Here is a 25,639-nt window from a genome sequence, read left to right as displayed (position 1 = left end):
TTGAAAAAAAAAAAAAATAACTTTCAAATGAAATTTAAAGTCAAATGTAGTTATTACATTACATCTCAATATTTACAAACATAGAATACAAATATATAGAAGATAGAGAAATTATATGTATCTTTACAATTTATTAGATGACGCTCATATCAAATAAACGACAGATGTTATTCCAAGTAAAACACAGTCAGTGTAACATAAAATCTCCGAGAAATAATTGACATTCGAGTAATAAATACCTCAGGGACTCAATCAAAATTTTCAAAATAAATCAATTTTACTAGACAAAAACTATGATATCATAAACTTATTGCTTAAATACAAATTAATCAAAAAAAAATCATGTGATTAAACTTCAATTGCACATGTAATTTTTATGCCTGATGATAATATATAGAATATATAAACGTACAATATTGTTAATGTAGAGGAGCCAAAGTAATTAATTTCATAGTTATATCTAACACGATATTTCAAATCAGAACGCTATGGCGCCACTCCCAGTAATCAGCTCTCATGGGATCAGCAACCTGCAAGATATGACACACTTTCTGAGCTACACTCGAACCCGGAGGACAAGAATCCGGAGAAATGGCATCGATGGAATTTTTCATCTCGTCGCTTGGTTCATAGTGACGGCAAAGAAGATCCAAAAACAAGTTCAATGCCTGGACATAATCCTTTTTGCTCTTCAGAACATTCACAAAAACTGATGCCACCCGGGGATCTTTGGATAAAGATGATAAGCTGTTATTGTGGAGCCCACGAAGATACCTCCAAGAGCTTTCATTTTCGGGTTTGGCTAAAATGGCTTTAACTACATAAGCAACCTCAGAGTCTTTCATGGCCTGTAACCCTCCCAGGAGTGGAGATCTTGTTACGACAAAATATCTCTACAAGGAAACCAATATCGACATATAATATAAAAGTATCTTTTTTGGAAAAAAAGTAAAGCTTTTTAGGTAACATATAGAAAAACCTGATTCCATGCAGAGTTGTTAAAAATATCCTCCTCGAGAAGTTCATCACAGTAGGCAAGTTCTTTGTCCCATCCTCCGAGCTCCTGAAGAACCCACTGCATAAAGAAATCTCCACTGTTGAGCATAGGTAGTCTATAAACATACAGACTAATAACAAAACCTAACAACAGGATGCTACCAATTTGATAAGATGTAAATACAAAAATAGAAATGAATGGAATATTTTCCACCCAGAAAAACTCCGGAAAAGTGAATTGGAACCCACCTGCCTATGTGACCAAGCATGATAGTTTTTTGCATCCCGAGAGAGAACTTCTTTAGTGATTTCAAGCTCCTTGCTTGCAACATCAGCCCCAAGCTTCTTAGCAATCCAGCGTCGGTGATGCCTAAGATTGTGGCAAATGCAACCCATGCAGTAAATCAGGATTAGAAACTAAAATATAAACTCATAACTGTATGGCCAAAGATTTGATCATTTCCTTTCTCATGAAATTCTCTACATGGAAGGCTCAAACACTTGTTACTTGTTAGTTCAGAGTTCTTCAACACCACGAAAGCATCCCACCACCAGATTTCTATGTGACTCGATCGCAATTGCACTAAGGAATTAAGTACATTCTCTGCCTCACTGTAACTTCAGAAGATTTTAAGACAGGAAAGACGATTGAAATCCATCCCATGATTTCTTCACACCGAATGCCTTAACGAAATGCACACATGCATGACTTGAAAATCGATAATTATGCAATGACGATTTTCCTTTTTAAAGACTTAATCTCACCAAAGTGTTTCAGCAGTTTCTAGTTCACACAGCAGCGAACTTTCATAAAGCAGAATAAACTTATCGTACGTTCTGAAAGCTTTTCTAAGCAACCAGTTCTGTTCACATCCTCTCAGAAACTAGAAGATATTACACCTCGCATACTGGTGGAAGTAGATCATATTCAAGCGTGAAAATTTACATAGAGATCGCCCACAAACCAAGTACGAGAAAGAATTTTAGTTTAGTGCCACTGATCCTATCCGATCAATTTCATCTTAACAGATTATAAGAAAATTTCATCACAAATCTAATTTTAGCTTTGGTATAGAACTTAAAACAAAACAAAAATCATGCCTAATCAGTTTTCAGATTTGCAACTAGTACTCCCCTAAGCATCTACCAAAACACGAATTTAATACTTACATAAGGAAAAATGAAGGAATATGTTGGTTACCATATTTGATAGTTTTTGGCATTGTCTCTGATGATACGAGCAACAAAATCCATTTCTTCATGCAAATCAACATTAAGTTCCTCAAGTATCACACGCCTGAATTGCCATACCTGAAACAAAAAGTGCACATTCAGCAAGTTGCCCATCTATAAGGGCTGTGAAGAAAAAACTTCTATAAAACTCGAAAAATGATAATAAATGGATTTATTCAAGGTAAATCAAATGCTCCTATATGTAGGCGTCATGCAAACCGAAAAAATGAAAACAAACACGAAATCTAAAGATTCATATGCAACTCAAAATATGAGTAACAATGGTCACATCACAGCCTCTGGTTTGAACTCATGAATCGTACATCAATTGCATTAACAACAAATATTGAGTTTATTTTTCGTCTTCGACCAACCTAAGCTTGTAAAGATTGGATCTTTAACCCCATAAAGTATCAATGGGCTATCAGACTTGCAACAAGGCAGAATGTCGTGGAATAGATCAAGATTAAAAACTCCCATTAATTTTGCATAGCAGGTAAAAGGAATTGAGAGCCGTATTCAATCATTAGATCCAGGAAAGGTTGCATCTTTCCACATTGCTCTAAACAAAAAATAATCAAAAAAGAGTCAAGAACCCGAAATTCGGGCCAACTTCAATTGTTTTTGCATCCAATCTGTCTTGAAAACAAAAATATCATCACCGTATAATTCCCGGAATTAAGGGAAACAGCTTCTTGAGTGAGCTGAAGCGCGCGAGGCGATCGCTCGTCGGCCAAGTAGACGGCCCTGAAGTAATCCATGGTTTCCCTGAACTCCTCAGCGTACGCAATCGGCACGATCGGGTTCGGGCCATCGTCCTGCGGGACGGGGCGCACGTCGGACCACTCGGGCCTCTGGCAAATGGGCACACGCTCGCGGCTTTCTTCTTTAACTTTCCGGCTCATTTCCATCTCTCTCCGACCAACCAGCCGTGAATTTTTCAAATCACTTTTAGGACACTCGTATTCCAGTGCGAGGGTTAATTCTGAGGGTGGTGCAAAAGCAAGAGGTTAACAGCAAAATACTTCGGCTATTTATAAGTACTTTTTTATAATCATATATTACTACATAAATAGAGACTTTGAAACTACGAGACTCATTGTAGTCATACAGAGTAGTTCGTCTGTGGAGTTAAAAGAAATAAAGAAAAACCAATTATATCTATAGATAGATCATCTCAGCCAAAAATACTATGAAGCAAATCAACAATGATGAAATATATTTTTCGTCACTGCAGTGCCTGGAATAACCTGGAATACTTATATTTAGTAAGTGCGGCGCCTGAAAAAACTTGGTTATTGGCTGACCAATTAAGATCAACGCTGACTTACTATTTCGGTATCACTGTTCGTTATGTATTTTGCTAAACTTTATTAATGCATCTATATACGCAACTTAGTGATCGCATTATGAGTTTATTGGACGATATTCTACCAAAATTCTCTAAATGGTTTCTATAATTATTAGTTGATAACTCTAATCACGAAGTTCGACGTTACAAATAACTATTTCAGTCTTGATTAAATTTATAAATTTATTTCGATCTTATCAAAATCACATGCAATACAATTTTTGAGTTCAAAATACACTTAGAATATCCTTATAAGTGCGTATCAAACGATTCACATTTATTCTTATATTTGGATTCCATGATTTTTTATGTGGATCTCGTATGTAAGGATGAATGTGTTAGAGTAGATACTAACTAGCCAACTCGTAGTTTGAGCTTTATTAACTCTTATGTAATAATTTTTTTATTTTAATAATAATCTATGTTTTAACAATTATAACATTTATTATATCTGTGTTTATATATATATATATATATATATATATATATATATATATATATATATATATAAACTATGTTGATAAAGACATTGAATATACTATAGTACAATGAGGTCGTACATGCCACATCGATCATGAAATTCATTTAATAGTATTGTATGTTCTAAATGCATTCTTAATCATTTCAACAGCCTAGAATAAGGATAAAGGTATCTCGAGCTCGAGACTAGCATTTGTGATATCAAATGTCACGTTTCATTAGTTTTGGCATGGAGATGTCGTAATGCCTGGAAAGTATTTTATGATAATTTGAGATTAATTGTCGATAAATTGATTTGATGTAGTTGGATCACTACGAAAATGAAATTGGAGTAGCATGAGTATGTTTGGTGCGTGACCAGTAGGTCTCGCGCATATGCGCGGCATGAGGGCGCGCATATGCGCGAGCTATACAGGAAGCTTAAGTGCGGAACAGAACTTCGCTCGCACATGCGCGGCAGAGCGCGCGCATATGCACGATGAGTCCAGTGTTCATGATCATTTCCAGAGAAGTAGGCGCACATGCGCGACGGGGAGCGCGCACATGCGCGAGATGTCCAGTAGCCAAAATTGATTTCGAGAACATAGCGCGCACATGCGCGGAGGTGGCACGTGCATATGCACGAGCTGTCAAGGGCCGAGACCAGTAGGTCTCGCGCATATGCGCCAGTGGATGTCGCGCATATGCGCGAGACATGCAGATTGAAGATTTGACACGTTGCCTTGACATGCGAATTGATATATATTTATATATTTATATATATAAATATATGTATAATTCAGTTTTCGAAGGAAACAAAAGGAAAATGGAAAAACGAGGCCAAATTTACGATTTTGATTTTAGAATTCGATTTACGAGAAATCTGTCCGTCCGAATTGTAATCTGACTTCAGTACTGTGTTCCTATCGACGCAGGCTACAACTGGCCGTATGTTTTATTGATTTCTGATATCATTTGAATTTATGCTATTGTCAGAATTGAATAAGATTCATATATAATGTTCTTGACATGTTAGACATCATAAAATCGAAGTCGGATTAAGAAACAGATGAATTGTGGAATTGTTATGATTTTTCAGAATATATTGATTGATACTTGACAGATTTGGATTATTGATTGATTTCAGATTGTGTGGGATATTGGGATATTGGTTATGGATTGTAATTAATATCTGTTGATGTTATATTGATCGTGATATCGAGATTATTCCATTATGCCGCTGATTTTGAATTAAATCCAGATTGATCAGATTGGTATTGATTTTAGTAGTATATTGATATGGGATTATTTGATATGGTCATTTCCAGATCGTACATTGACAGATTTGGAATTCCAGACAAGAAAGTCTTCAGAACTGCAACGAAAGAAAGGTATGAGTCAATGTGATATTGGGAGATCGACTCAAGTAGGATATACTTGAGTTTCCCTAAATCACATACTTATTGTTGTTATATGCATTGATTTGATTTTATATGTTGTTCTATTGATTTATAGGAAGCATGTATTAGACGAGTATTAGACGAGTGATCTTGTGACAGAAGTACCTGATAGTGGTGGGATCGCCACGGGCACATTGCACGATGTCACAAGATAGATAGTGTATTGGCGATAGTGCCACAGTCTGTGACGGATATGTCAAGACACTGGATGTTTGGTTATATCAACGTGGATAGAATCGGAGTTTCTTCTATTACTGTTGGTCGATATAGGAATGCCAACGTCTGAAAACCGGGATCCATAGACTAGGATTGAGTCTAGTCTGAGTCGTGGAATCACGAGTATGATTGATAGTCTTTTATTAATTATGTTTCAGACTTTGATATATATCTGATATCTGCTTCATGCTTTATATTGATTATATGATTGCATGTTCGTTGATTTATATTGGGATTATATTCTCACCGGAATTATCCGGCTGTTGTCGTGTTTGTATGTGTGCATGACAACAGGTGGGACATGATCAGGGTCGAGGAGATGACGAGAGATCGTGATTAGAGTGGAGACCATGGACTTTGATGTTGCTGTAGATAGGGTTTGAACACTTGATAGCTAGTTGTTGAACCTTAGTCTGTATTGAATGTATGATGTACAGGACTTGTACCTTATTTTATACTGATATGTATACTAGTATGATTTCCATTACGTTCCGCATTTTTTTAAAAAAAATTAGACCCTGTTTATTATAATTGATTAAATTGTCCCAATGACGATTATGAACTTGATTAGCGTCCGGATCCCCACGGATGTCTAATCATACAGATGAGTGATCATATGATAAGTCATTAAACAACTTTCCCTCGAATTTTCAAGTGGTTATCACTTCCTGAATGGATTTGTTTGCGGTTATGGTTGTACATCATTAGTCATTTGACCCACGAAAACATAGAGGCTCTACGTAGTAGTGTTGCACTTTGATTCATTTACCGAATACATGATGGAATGGATGTAGTTTCGACATGCGTAGAAGAAAATACATTATAGTAGGGGATTTGTTGCTCACTTACAGGTGTGTATATCATATGTGATCTGGTGAGTTAATATTGCAAAGAAATATTTTCCTAGAGTATGAGTTGTTTTTAAGAGAAATTGTTTTACTTAGTTGCACACACAATGTCACTATGATTACTCAAAGGTATATAACATCGTTATTGAATTCATATGAAACTCTCGGTAAACTAGTGGTTGCAGATTCAATCAGAATATGTGTTGAATGGACCTTAATATGCGCTAATCATAACATGTTTGTTCATTCATGCACTGTCAGTTATACCTAGGGGTACAATCAGTAAAGTCGAGCCCGAGTATCACTACTCAAGATTGACTCAAATTTTTTTTGTAATACTCGAGCTCGAGCTCGACTCGATTCGAGTATTAATTTTCAAGCTCAATCTCGACTCGATAACATATCAAGATACTCGAGCTCGAACTCGAGAAACTCAATTTCATTTTTCATTTTTTAAATAATTATATATATATAGCTACTCGACCGACCCATCAAATACTCGATCTCGACTCGATTATGGGCTCAAGCTACTCTAACTTGACTCGAGATCGGTCAAACGGAGCTAGAGCTTGAGTTTTGACCGAGCTTGATTCGAGCTACTCACGAATAGCTCAACTCGTTTTCAGCCCTAGTTATACCTAGGGATCATGGAACAATGCTATTAGACCTTTTTTACTATTATTTGATGGGGGAAATCAGAACTGAGTTTTACATCCTCGTAATCAAGTGATTGATCCACATAATGGGGCAAACAAGGTTAAGCATGTATGAGTGCTAAATAATATCTCGAGTCACCTGAGTTGTGAACTCACGAAGTGATATATCTTTAAACTATTGAGAATCACACAAGTATTATATATATGTTACCAATGGGATAATCAAATTCAAGGAGTTGGATTTGGTGATTTAGTTTGATGGAGATAAAAAAAAAAAAAAAAAAAAAAAAAAAAAGATGATTGTACATGTGTTTATAAGTGGAATACATATTTGGAAGTTGTGAGAGTTAGCACGACTCCTGAAATTTGTGAAGAGATTGCAAATACCTAAAATTTAGGAATAAATTTCAAAATTGGCAGTTGTAAAAAATGAATCAATGAAAATTTTAATTTTCGAAATTTTCACTTTGCATCATAATAACGAGTTTTGTATCCTCGTTACATCAGTTGTTGTCTAATTTTCAATTGGTATTAAGATGAAACAACAATAATGGATTGTTTAGTTTTTAAACTCGAAGTTTCCTAATCAAGCAATGACTAGTAAATTTCTAATTAGTTAAATCACCCAAGGATAATTCTAGAAGGCTCTAGAATCCAGTGGATGGATGATTGTTATCATATCCTATTAAACATTATTCAAAAGTTTATAAAAATAAACATGAGAGAGTGGACAATGAAAAACTCATAGTTCTAGAAGGATTGTAGTGCTCTTACCCGAGCCACTACTAAACAGACTAATAAGTATGCAATATTAAAACTTAACAACAACAATTAAAAAGCGGAAACCAAATAACTTAATCATCAAGAAGTGGACCTATAATGTCCAGGTCATCAGAGCATGCGGGTCCCGTCGAACACTGTAGCTCTCGATGCCCCCATCGTCCACAATATAGAATAGGGCCGAGCGGCCCCAACAAACGAGGTATATCTCAAAAGATATCAGGCTCAACATGATATGTCATGCATAATATGCCAAAGCAGTAAAACATATATCATGTGACAGATAAATATGCAACATATAAGTGTGTATACTACGCTTGGATATCTCGGTCAGTACATCACGTACCTCACTAAAACAATCTAACAGAAAGCTCTGACCCTAGACAATACCAACATAATGAAATCAATATCAAACGAGATCAAACATGCTACAAGTTCTCCCTAATGATCCTTAAATCACTATTTAAGGCTTTAGGATTATATCTGCGTCCGTCGTCAGCCCGCTGATGATGTCTTGATCTCAGTTCATCGACCCCTCCTCGAGTCGACACTAGCTCCGAAACTTCCCGACACCAAAGTGCCCTAGAGACTGGCTAGAAACCTAAGGTATAAGGCTAGAAATCTCTCTGAAGAATGCGGTGTAGGAAACAAATGAATTCAGCTTCCATTTATAAGCTGCATCCGGACTATTTCAGAAAATCTGAATCAATCTTATCTGTCACGTGTCAGAATCTCATTTGTCTAGTTGGATTTCTCGAGATAATGTAATCTGAAGTAGATCGGGTTATCCCTTTTTAAATTCGATGGATTCCAACACTTGATCCCGAATTATCAATTCCTTAATAATACCTAATTAACAACTCTTTAATTAGCTCAATTGGTACCAGGTTTCAACGATCCATGTACTTAGCCTGGAGGTCATGGGATCGAAACCTGGGGAGGTACAGACTTCCCTGCCAGGGGGGAGGAGTCTTATGAGTACTTGCGCATAGGAAAGCCCGTGAGAGAAGGTCCAAGATCGTGATAGCCCATGGTCGTTAGAAAGATCCATGTACACTTGAGAGACATTAAATATATGTAATCAAATTTAATTACACATAATATACACTTAGCTCGCCACTGCCGAGCCACCACCTGATTGTCGCTGCCTTCCGGCTATTGATCTCAATGCATAATTTTGTCCAGATTTCCAATGAATCTAGACAAATAGCAAATCTTTTAATTGTGGACCCAATTTTTGGAGATTGAAAAAAGACGATTTTAGATTATTGTTCGTATGAAAATACAAGAAAATTTATCTCCACTTAAAATATGTAATATTTGGATTCTAGAGTTTGACGACAAAGGTAAAGTTTCAATAACGGTGAACCTTGTGATTAGAGTTATCAACTTTTAGAGCCCAGTTGGCATATTACGAATGACACCGACTTACTATTTCGGTATCACTATTTTTTATATATTTTGGTTAAATTTTATTAACATAAACATAAAAATATCTATATGAGCGCCTTAATGATCATATGATGAGTTTATTGAACAGAATTCTACCAAAATTCTCTCAGTGGTTTATATAATTATTAGATGATAATTCCAGTCACAAAGTTAAATGTTATATATAATTATCTCAATCTTATTTAAATTTATAAATTTATTTCAATCTTATCAAAATCACATGCAAGAAAGTTTTTGAGTTCAATCTACCCTTAGGATATAGACCTACGTGCATATCAAACGATTCACATTTATTCTTACATTTGGATTTCATATTTATTATGTGGAGCCCACATGTATGGATGAATGTGTTAGCTATTTGAGCCCACATTTGGATCCAATCATACATATAAGTGATCATATGATGAGTTACTGAACAATTTTCTCTCGGACTTCCAAGTTGTCATCGCTTATTGAGTAAATTAGTTTGTGGTTATGGTTGTACATCATTAATCATTTGACACAGAAAAACATAATGGCTCTACTGTTGGAAAATTTCATATTTGCGATCTTGATTTTGATGTTAGCAAAACTTGTTTGTTTGTTTCTAATGATATTACCTAAGTGCGCAGAAACTGAAACTGATGCACGGTTTTGAATGAGAGAAAAAAGTGAGGAAAGTGCCAACTGATTGATCGAACTGAATCAGTACAAATGAAGTATTAAGAGCAGTTCAACTGATTGTCCAGTTGATAGGAGGTTCAACAGAATACCTTCAGAAAACTGGCCAGCTGATGAAGTATTCAACTACTGAAGAGCCCAACCGACCAGTTCGACTGAAAGAGTGAAATAAGTTCAACTGACGAGTCAACTGATTTCACCAGCCAAACTGAAGATCGGTTCAGACGACCAGTTCAGAGCATCGGTTAGAACCAATCAGCTGCATAACAATACAAGCTTATCCAAGTGGATTCCAGCTCAGCACAAGGGTACAAATCTAAGGACAAATTATAAACGTTGTAGCAGAGCTTAAAGCCAAAATGTTCCAGCATATTTGTTGGAAAGTACAATACAAATATCGAGGAACAGATTCAAAATGCAACTAATAAAATAATTGAGTCTTACTCTACGATCAAGCTTCGTACCTATAAATAGAAGATTGAAGATCAGTGAAGACAATAGAAGAACAAAAGTGTGTAAAGAAGAAGGACAAACTTAAATTCTTATCAGCTTACAAGAAGTAATCAACCCAATAGTAAGGGAACACTTCAACGTTTTATCAGCTTAGTATAGAAGCTCTTTTCCATTAGTGTGTGAGAACACCTTCTCGGTGTATTTATTGTTCAGTTCTCACACACTCACACATTATCACTCACACATATCAGAGAATAGAGCTTATAAGATCAGTTGAGTGAGTCTTGCACAAAGACGTAAAACTTGTGTATGTAATCTTTGACACATAGACATTAAACAAGTGTTGGCTGGAAGATGTTGTCTTCAGTCTAGACTAGGAGCTCAGTTACGCAGTGGTGTAAGTCTTAAGCTGAGTGGGTTTGTACAAAGTGTTGTATAAATCAAAGTCTTCTAGTGTATCCTACCCGAGGAGGTGGAAGGGGTGACATATGAGCAGTTGAAGTCTCTGAATTTTCATAAACATATCTTGTGTTATTTCTATTTAACTGCTTGTTTTTGTTCTTAACTGATTTGATCAGTTCAGTTATGTCCATAATCGAACTGGTATAAGCCAGAACTGATCCTATGTAATTTTCAGTTATTCAGTTGCACAAGATATAAAACCAATCAGTTTTCTTAATGAAGGATTACTTCGAGTGTTTTTCCACGATTTAATTTATCGGTGATTTCATTCTTAGAACACGAGCTATTGCAGCTCATTGATTTATTGTGTTTGAAGCATCCTCAAAAGTACCCGAACCAATCCATTAATTGGTATCAGAGCTAGATGTTCTAAGAAGGACATTCGAAAACTGATATTCTTTTTAAAATATTTTTAAAATGGTTTTCAAAACCCTCTGATAATATTTTATATTTTTGTTGTGCTATTTTGTTGTTTAGCTATTTGTAGGATTTTTGAATTCAACTGACAGCAGGATAGCTAAACTGATCAGCGGATAAGATTTCAATTGTCAGCTTACCAGTTCAACTGATCAACAGACGAAACCCAACTACCAGTTGAAACTGATGAGTTAAGTGGAGCTTAATCATCAGAAGTGCCGTCGCTTCATTTCCATATCAGATCCTAGTAGTTGATCATTGCGGTTCAGCATCAGTTGAGTTCAATTTGCATCAGTTAGACCAGTTAGCCAGCACAGATATCAAGTCCAAGGCAATTAGGTGTTCTTATGGAAAAAAACTCAAAATCGATGCAGCATTCCAAGCATTCTATGCAACCAATTTTTGGTACACTCAGTTTTATTATATATAAACTGACTGATACTTGATGTTATTTGATATTTGCTAAGTGTAGTAGCAATTCCCTTACATAAGATGGTGTGTTTTATATTAATACAAGGGACACGTAATGGATTAAATTAACATCATGTTTATCCAGTTAGTTTGCATGTAACTGAACTGATTTTTCCGATTTATATGTTGCCTTAACTGCTTGAGTGTTTATTGCTTAAACTTCTTTTTAAAAATCGCGCAACAATTATATTTTTGAGGGGGAGTTTTTGATTCAGATCTTGAGAGGGAGCTATAATTTAATACTGATTTTAAATTTGCTATCCCTAGAATAGAAAGTCATAAGTTATTTACTTACTTCGGTGGTGAGTTTGATTGATACGGTTAAGTTATGGAATTTTAAGTTGTTGGAATAATGTATTAGTATATATGTACAGCAGTAGCCCAAGCGATATCCAACGAAGTCCTCAACGCTATGTAAGTATGTTTGATGTGTAAAAAGAAAATGTTTTATGTTTTTGAAGTATGTGATTTGTCTTGTGACCAATTATGAACGAGTTTGGAAGCCGGAGAACGTGTCTGGGACCTCTCCACCCCGGTAAAGCATGACCGAGTTATGAGCAGGATTGAGAAGTGGTAAAGCATGACCAGGACCAATCCACCCGGTAAAGCATGATCGAGGATCTTATGTATGTGGTAGTGGACATCCATGCCGGCCCAGTACTGTGGTTTAGTCTGATCAGGCGCATTGCATTATGGGTCACTTGCTTTGAAACATATCTCTATGCAAAATAATGATGATTATGTATGTATGTTGCAAATACGATTATGAAAAGTTTATGAATTGATACACATCTATATTTATGTAAGTATGCTCAGGGTTTAAATATGTATTGGGCTACTTTAAAATGCATGTGGATTATTATGTATTATTTGCTATTCTCAGTTTATGCATGTTGAGTCTTTAGACTCACAAGACTTAATCGATGCAGGTGATGACGAGTATGAGGAGACGGGAGGCGGGGATCAGTGAGTTTGCTCGGACTGTGCGGAGGCCAAACCCGAGGACCGCTTTAGTTTCAAGAGTTTTATGTATGATAAAAATTTTCACTCTGATTTTTAATGAAATTACTTTATTTTGTTTTAAACAATTGACTCGTTGCAAGTTCGTTTACATTTCAAATATTTGTTCAAGCATTTTATTTTTATGGCTTTTTGAAAGAGAATTACTTATTCAAGAAAAAATTTTATTATCCGTAAATTTTAAGTATGTTTAAAAGTACGGTAAGTGACATAGTATATCGGGTGAGAGAAAGAGATACACCAACAAAATGTAGATCATTTGATAAATCCATAAAGTATCGTCCAAAGGTAGTATCTCATCATTTAAATTCAAATTTAACAAGAAGAAGATTTTTTTTCAATGCAACAGAGGTGAGATTCATAGGGCTTCACCTTTAACATTAGACCAAAAAATGTTTATTTTTTTTCATTATTATTTTAATTTAACCATAAAATTTTTGTTATTTAATTATTTAAAATCAACTATATAATAAAAATATTAACAATGAAATCCATACTTCATTGTTAAAATATAATATTACTGTTTTATTTTGAACTCTTCAAATTTTAAACGGGGCTTTTAAATTCAATCAACGATCAATTTTTTTTAGATAAATATATTGCACTTGAATTAATTCATTTTAGTATCTATCTGGTTTTATAAAATGAAAAAAAAAAATTGTGAATTCTATACTTGATCATTACTGGTCAACAAAGGAGTGAAAAAAACAATTGAGATTTCGATCATGTACGCTTGATTTCCCTGAATCTTTGTTTATTGGGATTTTGCTGTCTCGGCCGGAGAAGTAGGCGGCAAAGGAAGATGACGGTGGCCGCGGGGATTGGGTACGTGCTGTTAGCTCTGGGGCCGTCACTTTCGCTCTTCGTCGCCGTTATTTCTCAAAAGCCCTTTCTGATACTCACGCTTCTGTCCAGGTTTCTTCAATTTGTTTTTGTTGAACGTGGTGCTAGTGTATTGCTTGGAATGATCAGTAATTTGGTATTTGATTACTGGTTATTGTAGTACATTAGCGTGGCTGGTGAGTCTCATTGCATTATCGGCAATCTGGAGAGCGTTTCTACCGTTTAAGACAGTGTCTGCTTGGCCATATGCTCTCCTCATTTTCACTTCCGTAGCATTTCAAGAAGCCCTACGCCTGCTCCTGTGGAGATTCTACAGGTAAGTCGACTATTTGTCCGGGGTTAAATATCTGTTAATGTGTCATTGAGTGTTGCGCCAACAGCGCCACTTGAGCCAATCCTGTTCCTGGATTGTTTTTGCCACTGTTAGTTTCGTTTGTAAATAACCTATTGAAAGATGTAGCACTAGTATGGGTAAAAGATGAGATGAGCCGGCTTGTGAGCTGTTCTACTCGAGCTCGATTATTACTAGAGCTCGAAATTTTTCATAATCGTTTGAAAACTAACCAGGCAGCTCAGGAGGTTATTATAACCATCATTATTTTTTTATATTGAATATATACTATATAATTTATACCGATTAAATATGACAGCATGTTCCTATATTTTCCATTAAAAATTTATACCACATGTTCCTCATACTCATAGTGCAAAGTATGGTACTTTTATTTTTGCTTAATTTTGAAACAAATCGATCGGAAAAACTAGTCGGATGAATGGCTCAACCAGACAGGAAAAATTCATGATCATACGTATGAGCCTGAAGAATTAAAAAACTTGACTCAAACTCTACTAGTTCACACCTCAATTTATATACATAGAGCACAAAGTTATTTCTCCTCTTTTAAGTTTAATATTAATAATTTAGATGATGCAACTATTAGTACGATACCTACAATGCACCATTTCAGAATATATGATTATGGTTATATGTTATCCTAACATAGCAGGTGGTTTTGAATTAACAAATCGAGTTAAAGATCATGAGCACATGGATATATGTATTGTAAACCTAAAATTTGGGAGCTGATTGATTGATTCATGTCATAGCAGCATATATGCTGGATGGATAAGCAGAAGTTGAATGATCGGGAAGAGTAATGGTTAGATGTGTTTGATAAACCAAATTTGTATCCCACTAGATCCTCCCCTGAAACTCGCCGGAAAAAGACCCATGATTTCACAGTGCCTACTAAACTCTGCCACCCCATGATCACACATAGACCATTCAATAATACTCGAATAGGTCATTTCAAATTGGACTTCAAGTTTACACATGATTGAAAATATCTTACAACTTAACAAGTGCCACTAATTAAATTTTGGAGCACCATGCAGCTGCTCTACCACAAAATAATTTCCATGCTACTAATGAGATCTGGCTTTTTTTAAGTTACCTGACTACTAACATTAAATTTTGGTGTAAATAATTAGACATTGTAAATTGGTCTGAAAGCACTATGAATCACAGAGAAATACTTTTAGAACGAGTAAAAGGTTCTTCTTCTGCTATAAATAGCAAATTTTAATGTTATTTAGGATCTGGAATGATGTCAAAGTTTTCTTCCTTTTAATTATTTGTCTGGTTTCTCTTCGTCTGAGCTTGAATTGGAAAAATCTATCAATATGTTTTTTAAAATCATATGGATCCATGCAAAACTTCTCTGCTTACCACCCCCTACTTGAATGTCCGGTTACATCCACCTGTAATTGGGATTGAATTTCAAACAGAGTTTTGGCTTTTGGTATGTCTTTATTGAATCCAATCCATTTAAACGATTCCGTTATCATAACCACCGCATTATTACAAAAGACAATCTATTCCAGCTTTTCTGAGCCGGATATGCCCCGAAAAGAATCGTGGAGCTGCTATTTTATGCTCCTTATGCATAGTCTTGTCACTTTAATTGGATTTATTGCTAACATGATCACTGGGTCTTGCAAGATTTATTTTTTTTATTTTTCTGTGCAAATTTTATTAGGAAGATGGAAGATATACTTGACGCATTTGCTGATAGGGTCTCCAAACCTCGGCTCTTTATTACAGATAAGATGCAAATTGCTCTCGGTAAGTGTTGTGTGTACTTATATGTGCGATTTTAGTTTGGTGGCCCACCCCTCTGTGGTCGATAAGTTTTTTAAAAAAATACGTTTTTTTCTCCATTTTTTTCCGCGGGGTAGCAGGTTTTTCCTTCTCTTCTTTTTTCCATGCATCAATTTTTCTTTCAACTGAAAATCTCCTCCTCTCCCTTCTACCGCTGCCTCACGTTTCATGCACGTTTCATTTGACATGGATCAAGTGTGCCACAATGCATGTATACCATGGGTACTATTCGGAAAAGTTTGTTATTGTTGTAGAAATAGAAGAGGCATGGAATAGGAAAATCTGAATATTATTCCGATATGAAGAAAAGGAAATACACAGTATATATTTATAGATCTAGCCTACCTAATCTTGAATCTAATCTTGTAAACATAGTCTGATCACAATTTAAAATACAAACTTTTTATCCCAACAGCTAATGAGGTAATGGTCTACCAACAGTTACCCATGCAAGATGTAGTCTCAGAGTACCAATTATGAAGATTCCAAATAAATATTCAAAATACCAATCTTTCTATATCACAAAATTGTGAAAAGCAAGGTGCTTGCAAGTAATTTACAAATGGAAAAGATAATGTAAAAGCTAATGAAGTTAATAATGAAATCTAAAGCATATGATGAAACACCAAAAGCTATAAATACACAAAGGTCCCAATGACAACCATCGTGTGAGAGGTACAAGCTGCATGTACATCTTCCATATGCTGTTGGAGAGAAGAGATTCACATCGCAAAAGCAAAAATCTGTACTAGTCGAGTTGCAAAGTTCATGTTTTGACATAAAACATAATTGATGCATTAAGCTTGATTATATTAACATGAATATTTAACAATTGGGCAGATTAAGGAAAAAATATTCGAAAATTGAAGGGGTCAAGCTTAATCTCCTTGTTTAGGAACCAATTTTCTGTAACAACATGGGGTTATAAATACAAAATATTATGGTATTTATCGGATGCAGTGTTCTAAATGGCGGTCGAGGCGGCCGCCTAGGCGGTAGGCGGCCCTCGATCGCACTGCCTATGCATGAGGCGGGTGTTTTAGGCGGCCTAAGCTATACGGCGTTGGGGAGACGGGTCGAGGCGGCGAGCAGAAGGACTAGGCGGGCGAGGCGGCGAGCAGGCAGGCGAGGCAGGCAGTCAAGATTTTTAAGTTGTAGTCAACAATTTTAAAAGCATAGTCAACAATTTTAAAAACCTAGTCAAAGTCAACTAATTTTAAATATTAAAACCCTAACACACCTCACTTTCTTTATTTTATTTTTGGTTTTCACTCTCAACCACCTGTTATGATCTTAGATTACTCAAGAAGGTAATTCCAGAAATGAAGAACAAATACTGAAATGAAATATTCTATTCAATAAAGAAATGAGAACCCAGAGTTAAACACTCTGTACAAGACTTTCCCCCTACCAAGTGCTAGTGATCCCTCAACAGAATATGTAACTGAATACTCTCTCCTCCCCTCTAACTAGTATTTAAATACCCCCCTTCCCATACACGTTTTTCCCCTTTGTTTCTCCTCGTATACACATTTACTATTTTGGGTTTCTCAATGGGTATTGGGCCCTTTGCTGTGTTTGGGCCCAATGGACCCAAGTTTCCAACATTCTGATTTGGGCTCGTAACAATACCGGCCTCCTCAAAAATCGCCTTGTCCTCAAGGCGAAAATCTGGAAATTGCTCTTTGAAGTCTTCGAAATTCTCCCATGTAGCCTCTTCTTCCGACCGTCCCTTCCATCCCACTAACACCTGTTCACAGGGTTGGCCTGATACAACTTTAATTCTCCCTGCCAAAATCATGCTAGGCTCAAAAGTCAGAAGTAAATCAGTGTCTAGCTCCTTAGGTAGTTTGATCTCAACATCAGAGTTACCCACAGCTCTTTTTAAACATGAAACATGAAATACCGGATGCACCCTTGAGCCCTCTGGTAATTGCAACCTATAAGCCACTGATCCCACCTTCTTCTTGATCTTAAACGGCCCATAGAATCTGTTGGATAACTTTGGCGCCACTCGTGAGCAAACTGAATTCTGTCGATGCGGACGCAACTTCAAGTAAACCATGTCCCCTTCTTGAAAGTGAACCTCTCTTATTTTCTTGTTAGCGTGCTTTGTCATGTGTTGCTGAGCTCTCTCAAGATTAAACTTGAGCTGCCGTAAGAGCTCATCCCTGTCACTCAATGCTCGTGCCACCGCTGCCACCTGTGTCTCTCCCGAAGTAAACCTCATAATGCTCGGTGGCTTTCGTCCATAGACAACTTCAAAGGGAGTCATCCCTGCAGAAGTATGATAGGAAGTATTGTACCAATATTCTGCCCAATGTAGCCATTGAGCCCAAACCTTGGGTTGTTCCGAGCAGAAGCAACGCAAGTAGGTCTCAACACATTTATTCAGCGCTTCACTCTGCCCATCGGTCTCCGGATGATAGGCTGTGCTCATTTTCAGTAGCGTTCCCTGAAGTCTAAAGATTTCTGACCAAAAAAAACTCATAAACACAGCGTCCCTGTCACTTACAATTGTTTTTGGGACCCCGTGTAATTTCACAACTTGTTGGATAAATACCTCCGCCACTGTACTTGCTGTGTAGGGATGTTTTAATAGCAAAAAATGTCCGTATTTGGACAACCTATCAATGACAACCAGTATCACATCATACCCTTTTGACTTTGGAAGTCCCGTGATGAAATCCATGGCTAAGTCCTCCCAAATTGCCTCGGGTAGACCCAATGGCTGTAGTAATCCAGCAGGTTTGGTGGCCTCATACTTTTGCTTTTGACATACGGTACATTGAGCCACAAATTTGCTTACGGCTTTCTTCATTCCCTTCCAATAAAAGTCGCTTGCCACCCTTTTATAAGTGCGAACTGCCCCGGCATGACCCCCCACTGGTGTTGTATGGAATTCATTTAACAATAGGGGAACCCATTTGGAGGCTTGTGGAACTACTAATCTGCCTTTGTGCAACAAACACCCATTTACTATTGTGTAATGGCTGTTGTTCAAGCTTCCTTCTCGTATGTCATTTATAACCTTCCTCAGTCCCTGGTCCTCCCCAACTGATTTATTTAGCTCATCTATCTCTATCCATTCTGCTCTTGTGATAGCCATCAAGTCACCCCTGCCTTCCCTTCTCGACAGAGCATCCGCTGCCCCATTATCTGCCCCCGCCTTATGCTTAATCTCAAACTCATGCCCAAGTAGTTTTGCCAACCAATATTGTTGGTCAGGGGTGGTGATCCGCTGCTGTAAGAGATTCCTCAGCGGTTTATGATATGTTATTATAGTAAATTTGCGTCCCAAAAGGTAGTGGCGCCAATGTTGTACTGCTGACACCAATGCCATCAATTCACGTTCATAAGTGGATTTGGTTAATGCCTTGTCAGCCAATGCCTTGCTGTAGTAAGCTATGGGCCTGCCTGCTTGAGCCAATACAGCCCCGAGCCCCCCTCCCGATGCATCACATTCCACTATAAATTCCTTGTCGAAATTGGGCATCTTCAGAACAGGGGCCGTGCTTAGAGCTCCTTTAAGCTCGAGGAAGGCTTTTTCTGCCATGTCATTCCAAGAAAAATTATTTTTCTTTAACTGGTCCGTGAGTGGTTTAGCAATCTTCCCATAATCTTTGATGAACCTTCTGTAATAGCCTGTTAACCCGAGAAATCCCCTCAAGCCTTTGGTATTCTTAGGTCTTGGCCAGTTGCTAACACTGTCTATTTTATCTGGATCCACCATCACCCCTTGACCAGTGATAATGTGTCCCAAATAACTAACTTGACTCAACCCAAATTGGCACTTCTTTTGATTCAAAACCAAGCTGTTGCTTAGCAGCACATTGAGTATTGTTTCCACGTGCTTCAAATGTTCTTTCCACCCCTCACTGTAAATTAAGATATCATCGAAAAAAACTAAAACAAACTTCCTCAAATAAAGGCGGAATACCTCATTCATTGTGGCTTGGAACGTAGCTGGAGCGTTCTTTAACCCAAAGGGCATTAGCACAAATTCGTAATGCCCGTCGTGTGTTCGAAACGCCGTTTTTGGAATGTCCTCCGGTTGCACTCGAATTTGATGATACCCCGACCTGAGATCCAACTTCGAAAAGTATTTAGCACCGTGCAACTCATCGAATAACTCCTAGACTACTGGAATGGGGTACTTGTCGGAGATGGTGATCTCATTCAATGCTCTATAATCCACACAGAATCTCCAACTGCCATCTTTCTTTTTTACTAGAATTACAGGGCTGGAGTATGGGCTACCACTCGGCTGTATGATACCCGACTTGAGCATATCTCGCACCATCCTTTCTATCTCGTCTTTTTGGTGATGGGCATATCTATATGGTCGTACTGAAACTGGACCGTACCCCTCCTTGATGTTAATGACATGATCTTGGAGTCGGTGAGGAGGCAACTCGCTGGGCTCCTGAAACACACCACCGTATCCCGAGAGGAGTTGGTCAAATGCCCCATTGGAGTCTCCTTGCTCAACCCTCAGCTTGCTCAGTTCACTGTCCTTCCATTTAAGTAGCACCGCTCCACTGAATTCTACTTCTCGTACCTTTGCAATCGACTTCAGTGATACCACAGATCGGCTGAGAGTCGGGTCTCCCCTTAGAACCACGGGCTGCCCTTGCCACGTAAACCTCATCTCCATGTTGGCCCAATTGAGCGTGACATCTCCCAGTGTTCGGAGCCAGTCAACTCCTAGGATGAGATCAAGCTCACCCAATTCAAACAAATATCCCTGGATCTGTATTTGGCAGAGCCCCAAATCCACTTCCACCTCTTTGCACAATCCCTGACAAGCAACACGACCCCCATCTCCCAAACAAACACAGAATCTCACCTCCTCATCCACTTTAATTCCCACATCATGAATCAGTTGTCTTGATATGAAGTTGTGGCTCGCACCACTGTCAATCATCAGTACCACTCCCCTTCCTGCTATCTTGGCTTTCATTTTTAATGTTTGTGGCTGGTTAATTCCGCTGATCGAGTATAAAGGCAGCTCCAACGTATTGTACTCAGTGATTGGGGCACTTGTCCATGCTTCAACCTCACCTTCCTGATTGTCAAACTCTCCTCCCACTGCCCCATGCCCCTCCTCTCCTTCTCCCCCATCCTCCTCAGCTAGTAGAGTCACCCTCAAACTTTTGTTCGCACACTTGTGTAGAGGGTGGTATGGCTCTCCACATTTAAAGCACAACCCCTTCTCCCTCCTATGCAGATATTCTTGGTGTGATATAATTCTACCCTCACGATTCTTTGGTACTGGCGATCTCGCCATTCCCCCACCACTCCCACCTGGGCTTGATCGCGTCCCTCCTCCGTGAGAGGTCTGAGAGAAAGGTCTGTGTGAGTACCCTTCTCCTGGGCCCGTCGTTCTCGCGATAATTCGCGATGATGGGTTAGTAGATGGGCTATCCTTTTCAGTGGATTGGGCCGGATTAGCCCAAGTCACCTTAAAGGGCCCTTTCTGTTCCACACCTGAGCCAAGCCCAGATTGGCTTCTGCCACGATCCATCACCTTCCCGAACAACTCGACTTCTAACCCTCTTGCCAAGAGCATCGCTCTGTCCACCGTTCGTGGGCTGTGAACGATCATCTTCCTCCTAATCTCCTCCCGCAATCCACTCATAAAGTAACCCAGACATTGGTCTTCTTGAACGTCACCAATCTGGGCAACCAACACCTCAAAGCGTTCAATATAGGTGTCGATTGGTTGCTGTCCTTGCTTCAACGAGGCCATGAGTTCAAATGGGTTGGCCTCGTATCCACCGTATCTCTTGATTAGTTCTTCGGCAAACCGATCCCAGTTCATATTGGGGACCCTCACCTTCATCCAGCGGAACCAATGGATTGAGGATCCTTGCATACAAATGTAAGCCAATTTGAGCCTACATCCAATCGGGGTGTCATGAACATCAAAGTATTGCTCAATTTTCCCCAGCCAGCCCATCGGGTCTTCTCCTTCGAACACAGGTAATTCAATCCTCCTTAAGGCCATCCTCATCTCTTCTGTGACTACTTCACGTCGTCCTTCATCGGGAACCTCCGCACTCTGCTCCTTTTCCGACTTGTCATACTGACCGTGAGCACTTCCTTCTCCCTGTTTTTTTATCAACTGTTCCATCAATATTCCCAGTTCGCTGAGGCTTCCGAGGGTTTGATCCAGCTTTTCTAGCCTGTCTTGCACGTGCAGCATACTCTCTTGCAGACTGTTCACCGACCGTTCCATCGTTTCAAACTTTGCGTCGTTCCTGGTGCTGGCCATCGTCTTCTATCGCCCCTTCGAATCCGGCAGGTCGGACCAATGTTATGATCTTAGATTACTCAAGAAGGTAATTCCAGAAATGAAGAACAAATACTGAAATGAAATATTCTATTCAATAAAGAAATGAGAACCCAGAGTTAAACACTCTGTACAAGACTTTCCCCCTAGCAAGTGCTAGTGATCCCTCAACAGAATATGTAACTGAATACTCTCTCCTCCCCTCTAACTAGTATTTAAATCCCCCCCTTCCCATACACGTTTTTCCCCTTTGTTTCTCCTCGTATACACATTTACTATTTTGGGTTTCTCAATGGGTATTGGGCCCTTTGCTGTGTTTGGGCCCAATGGACCCAAGTTTCCAACATTCTGATTTGGGCTCGTAACACCACCACACACAATCCGCCTGCTGCCGCATGTGTAGATGGTGCATATGTTGATGATTTGGAAGATTATTTATGTTTAGTCTAATACTTGTTCTATTAATGGATAATTGATTGAAACTTTGAAATTTAAACTTAGTTTTTTGGTAAAAATAATTATATTACTTTGTTAGCATAATAGCATTAATATGATGATGAATCTTTATTAATTGCACAATATCTAGATGATATTATATTTTGTGCTTAAACATTATTTAATTGCATATTTTATATAAAAATGATTATATTGCATGATTATCTATAAAAAAAAATACCTAAAAACCGTCTAGGCGGCCGAGGCAGTAGGTGATCACCGACCGTCCCGCCACCGCCTCCCGCCATTTACAACCTTGATTGGATGTTTCATAGTATTGTTTTTACATTTAAATTGTGTGGATTGATTTTTGGGTTTAGAAAAAGTGAAAAACTATTTTACTCTGTTGATTCTCTTTACAAAATTATTAATTTTGTTTTGTCGAACTTGGAATACTATGACATGTATAAATCAAATGTTAAAATTTTATTTGAACTTTATTATTTATGTTGAAAAACCTAAATGTTAATTTAGCGATTTGAATAGAGTTATTTTCTTAAATTTGATTTGAATAATTAAACTATCGATTTACGTTCAAAATATTTTCATTTTTTTTTAACCAAAAATCTTTTCAATTTTAAAATAAGAAACTAGAGTTCAAATAAATTCTGAAACATGATTTTAAACAAATCATATTGTTTCAGTTTGACCAAAAAACTTAATAATTTTGTTAAAGGGACAATTGTATAGAGCTTTCAAAATCCAAAAATAATAGTGCATAATTTAAATGTTCAATTGATAAAAATACGAGATAATTCCCTGAATAAAATTATTCTAATTCTAGGTGTAAACACGTGCTGGCTCATTCAAGACAGAGTACACATCTATGCAACTTCTAGGCATTGTGTGTATGGTCCGGTTTACCTCACTCGAGTCACGTGCAATAATATATAAAATTGATCGAGGAGTTAGAAAATATTGCGGTCCCATCATAATTTGGCTAATTTCCAAAAATGAATATACTTTGAAATATTTATGCTCAGTCTCGCCAATTCAAGCTTACTAAATAAAATAATCATATCTCCAAGGCCTAAGAAACGACTCCTTGATTATTTAAAGATTACTTGTCTAGTATTTGAGGTGTTACATTGTGCACATTCAAATCAATCACCTAATAAGCTATTGATTACAAGAAAATAAAATTGAACTTCATCAATTACATTCTTGTCAAAGGCATATAAGGCGGCAGACAAGGCACAAGGTACACATGTATACGATCTTGTGCCTCTTTCTAGTCATGGTGCTGGCCTGCACTTGGGGTGAGCACCTTTCTGTGCAAGACGGTGCTGGTTTTGTAAAGAACTGAATCCGGAAACAGTCTCCCTTTTCAGATTTTTGTAGCACAAGCCGAAGTTATATCATCTGTTACTTCGTTGTGCTGTTGTGACAATCCTTATGATGCATTCAGTTTCTTATAGGTTTTGCTGTCTTTCTATTTTTAAATGCTGGTCTTACTCACCTGATTTGCAGCTGGTGGTATGGGTCATGGTGTGGCTCATGCTGTCTTCTTCTGTGTTAGCCTGCTAACTCCTGCATTTGGACCAGCGACATATTATGTAGAAAAATGTTCACAGATGCCATTTTTTCTGGTCTCTGGTTAGTAGTTTGTTGCTTGGTTTAAACTATATATGAAGTGTCATTAAAACCTAAATGTTTTATCATTTCTATTTTTGTTGAACACAGCTGCATGTGGCCTTCACTTAATCTGAGTGGACCTAAAATGATGCAACATTTCATGTTGATTTAAATATCCAAGGTTGACAATCCTTGAGTTTGTTTAGTAATATTATTTGAAGACGAAGTTGATTCATTAACATTCATTTTGACCATTTCGATCGATAAATTTTATCTTCAAGCAACTCGATCCACGTGTTTTTTTTAAGCTGGAAATTTTATTTTATTTATTTTATTTTATTTATTGTCTGCAGCAACTATAGCTCTTGCATTTGTTACAATCCATACCTTCTCAATGGTAATTGCATTCAGTGGATACTCGGAAGGAAACAGGATGGACCAATGTATTGTTCCTGCTGTTCATGTTGCTTCTGGAATGCTTGTAAGGACTATTCTTCACTTGTGTCATCTGAACTATAATTTTTTTGACAATATATACGTGTGTGTATGTGCATGTATATCAACAATTTTTCTGAAAGCACAAGCAGTTAATATATCTCTAGCACTCTTCTGATATTTAACTCCTTGTCAATTATCATGTGAATAATTTCATCCAGATTCCTGGGAAGTCCATCGATCAATCTTATTTTAGGCGGACACAAAAATAATCTTGTGAAAGTACCGAGTCAGTAGCTGGAGACTAGCTGTATATCTTGAAACTTTTAACTAACTTTTGGCTCCTCAACAGACATTGATAAATCTTGCATCGGGAGGCTGCATTATTGGCATACCTCTGCTCTATGTCATGGCAATATTAACTTTGGTACATTGTGGGAAAACAGTCTGGAGGAGACTGCCCGAGAACCGAAGCAGGCAAGAAACTTACACCGATTGAGCTCCAACTTAAAGTATGTTCCTCTCTTAACTGCTGTAGAATAGTGCCCTGTATTTTACATTTAGAGGGTCGCATACTAAAACGATCAATCTCAGGCATCTGATTTGCCTTGGGTATATGTTCCATTATTTGTTTGCGCACATGTCCAAGATTTTGTTTCTGTGCTACTGGGTACTGCAATCAAATGCCCTGGTTTGGTATTTCCAGTATGTGTGTGTGTGTGTGAGCCTTAATCCAAACCAAGGTTTCATTTGGTTTGATTTTAAACTTTGATATTTTTTTTCCCAAATAAATGTTTTGGATTATTTTAAACATAATCTTTAAGCCAGTTGGTATGACAGAAAGATTTCAATGTGTTTACATATATTAAAGCATTTACAATCAGAACATATGATATTGACA

The 25,639-nt window shown here is 37.6% G+C and overlaps 2 protein-coding genes across 3 annotated transcripts; one reads left to right on the top strand and one right to left on the bottom strand.

Annotated features, from left to right (window-relative positions):
* Window positions 1-332: 332 nt before the first annotated feature.
* Window positions 333-3,249, bottom strand: LOC140827533 (protein farnesyltransferase/geranylgeranyltransferase type-1 subunit alpha-like). Its single transcript, XM_073190223.1, has 5 exons — window positions 2,892-3,249; window positions 2,198-2,307; window positions 1,246-1,366; window positions 980-1,075; window positions 333-893 (listed from the first exon to the last, which is right to left on the bottom strand). Exons 1-5 carry the CDS (start codon window positions 3,138-3,140, stop codon window positions 474-476), a joined length of 996 nt encoding a protein of 331 aa, XP_073046324.1. The 5' UTR covers window positions 3,141-3,249; the 3' UTR covers window positions 333-473.
* Window positions 3,250-13,561: 10,312 nt separating this feature from the next.
* On the top strand, window positions 13,562-25,437 carry LOC140827532 (gamma-secretase subunit APH1-like). Of its 2 annotated transcripts, XM_073190221.1 has the most exons (6): window positions 13,567-13,849; window positions 13,938-14,093; window positions 15,817-15,902; window positions 24,199-24,324; window positions 24,657-24,784; window positions 25,091-25,437. In XM_073190221.1, the coding sequence occupies exons 1-6, from the start codon at window positions 13,737-13,739 to the stop codon at window positions 25,235-25,237; spliced, it is 756 nt and encodes a 251-aa protein (XP_073046322.1). In that variant the 5' UTR covers window positions 13,567-13,736; the 3' UTR covers window positions 25,238-25,437. The 2 variants fall into 2 exon arrangements, with proteins under 2 accessions (XP_073046323.1, XP_073046322.1); XM_073190222.1 differs by lacking the exon at window positions 24,657-24,784 and having other exon boundaries at window positions 13,562-13,849.
* The last annotated feature ends 202 nt before the right edge of the window (window positions 25,438-25,639 follow it).

Source organism: Primulina eburnea, chromosome 3 (assembly GCF_022965805.1).
Source record: "Primulina eburnea isolate SZY01 chromosome 3, ASM2296580v1, whole genome shotgun sequence".
Lineage (NCBI taxonomy): Eukaryota > Viridiplantae > Streptophyta > Magnoliopsida > Lamiales > Gesneriaceae > Primulina > Primulina eburnea.
The sequence above is the reverse complement of the archived record's forward strand: the minus strand, read 5'-3'. Positions and strand labels throughout refer to the sequence as shown.

What these genes read in the sequence shown, in the direction of transcription:
- LOC140827533 (XM_073190223.1), bottom strand. Translation starts at nt 3,140, where the DNA reads ATGGAAATGAGCCGGAAAGTTAAAGAAGAAAGCCGCGAGCGTGTGCCC. An exon ending in TTAATTCCGGGAATTATACG is followed by an intron (nt 2,308 to 2,891) that starts GTGATGATATTT and finishes TTTTTGTTTCAG; the next exon opens with GTATGGCAATTCAGGCGTGT. An exon ending in ACAACTCTGCATGGAATCAG is followed by an intron (nt 894 to 979) that starts GTTTTTCTATAT and finishes GTTTCCTTGTAG; the next exon opens with AGATATTTTGTCGTAACAAG.
- LOC140827532 (XM_073190221.1), top strand. Translation starts at nt 13,737, where the DNA reads ATGACGGTGGCCGCGGGGATTGGGTACGTGCTGTTAGCTCTGGGGCCG. An exon ending in CTCCTGTGGAGATTCTACAG is followed by an intron (nt 14,094 to 15,816) that starts GTAAGTCGACTA and finishes AAATTTTATTAG; the next exon opens with GAAGATGGAAGATATACTTG. An exon ending in TAAGATGCAAATTGCTCTCG is followed by an intron (nt 15,903 to 24,198) that starts GTAAGTGTTGTG and finishes CCTGATTTGCAG; the next exon opens with CTGGTGGTATGGGTCATGGT.